At 49.9% G+C, this 1500-nt stretch overlaps 1 protein-coding gene across 1 annotated transcript in view; it reads right to left on the bottom strand.

The window, feature by feature from the left end:
- CPXM2 (carboxypeptidase X (M14 family), member 2) overlaps positions 1-1207 on the bottom strand; it is a 44030-nt gene extending 42823 nt beyond the window's left edge. The window contains exons 1-2 of the mRNA XM_008588598.1: positions 1130-1207; positions 44-194 (exon numbers count right to left, since the gene is read on the bottom strand). Of these exons, the coding sequence (XP_008586820.1) occupies positions 44-194; positions 1130-1186 (208 nt within the window). The 5' untranslated portion in view covers positions 1187-1207. The remainder of the gene's footprint in view (positions 1-43; positions 195-1129) is intronic.
- Between the last annotated feature and the right edge of the window lie 293 nt (positions 1208-1500).

Genomic DNA, 1500 nt, shown 5'->3' with positions numbered 1-1500 from the left:
CCTGTGCTCCTGCCCTGCAGGAAGCACAGGAGGCCAGACTCACCGGGCAACGGGCAGCCAAGGATCTCCATCCTCATGCAGATGCTCCCGTTGTCGAACCAGGACTGCGGGTTTATGCGGATGTAGCGGGCCACCATGGGGACCGGCAGCTCGTTGAGAACAGGGATCTCCTTCTCACTGTTTCCTTCAAATATCTATTTGTGCTCAAGGGGAAAAGGGAGAATCTTCTAGAGCTTGACTGTCAAGGGATAAAAGAGTTAGTAATTCACTCATTCAACAAGACCTCACTGAGGAAAACCTAATGCCTGCTGGGCACTAAAGGGGAAAGACAAATGACTCGGGCCTGGACCCTGCCCTCGGGAAGCCCCCATTAGTGGGGGAGGAGGATACTTACATAGGGTAGGAGAGATCTATCAGTGTCACAGGAAAGGGACAGTCATGGAGCTTTGGAATTTCAGAAGGAGAGGGCTAGGCAAAGCTTGGGGAGGAGGGCCATCTGAACTGTCACTGAAGGAAAACTAGACCAGTAGGGATGGGACGGATTCTCTAGAAAAAGAACAGCAATAGCTGGAGAAGCCCAGAGAAACAGAGCGGCTGGCTCACTGTTACTGGGACATGGGGTGGGGGGGAATGAGAAATAAGGTTGAAAAGGGGGGCTGCGTCAGGCTGTGTGAGATGCTGGATACTGTGCTGGGAACACACACCTGAGGATCTGAGAAAGACAGTGACAGGATAAGAACTGGCTGAGCTGGAGCTAATCATGGAGCTAAAAGATCCTGGTCTTTAAAGAGATTAAGAAACTATCACAACTGAGTCACTGCAAGGGCCCAGCATGCCCTATGCACATGCACATCTTCCAGGGCTGACTTGCAAATTGTGCAAGAGGCTACGTCCCCACAGCTCTGTGGCTGGAGTAAAGGCTGGAGTTTACATTAGCCCTAAATGTGGGCCTCCTAGTGCTGAGCTTCAGGGCATGGAAAGGGGGTCACTGTCCATCAGCCTCTCGCGGATGGCTTGAATTCACACAGAATCAGCAAGCCTCCAAGGGGCTGGGCAGATACTGCCTGCCTGTGCAGATGCCCGCACAGCCAGGCACCAGAGGCATGGTTACAGGGAAGAAGAGACTCACCATGTCTCCAGATCCATTCTTAACAGTGACCCAGGTATGGCTGTCATTGCTCACCATGACCTTATAGGATGTCACCCAGTCACTCCTGTGAGAAAATAAAACATCATTGGGACTACAAGTTTAAAATGTTTACTTCTTCCATATAGAGCTATAGAGGTAAGGACAGCAGATGCCAGTAAAAGATTGCACTGGGTCAAACCCTGGCACTATGACACTTACCAGCCTTGTGACCTTCGCTAGGTAACTGACCTGTCTATGCCACTGTTTATTCATCCATAAAACAGTAATCCTAAAAGTACTAACCTTAGAGAATTAATGTGAGTATTAAATGGTTTAACACGCTTTAAACACTTAGGACAATGCCCAGCCCC

Source organism: Galeopterus variegatus, unplaced genomic scaffold (assembly GCF_000696425.1).
Source record: "Galeopterus variegatus unplaced genomic scaffold, G_variegatus-3.0.2 Scaffold4915, whole genome shotgun sequence".
Lineage (NCBI taxonomy): Eukaryota > Metazoa > Chordata > Mammalia > Dermoptera > Cynocephalidae > Galeopterus > Galeopterus variegatus.
This window is presented reverse-complemented; position numbering and strand designations above follow the sequence as displayed.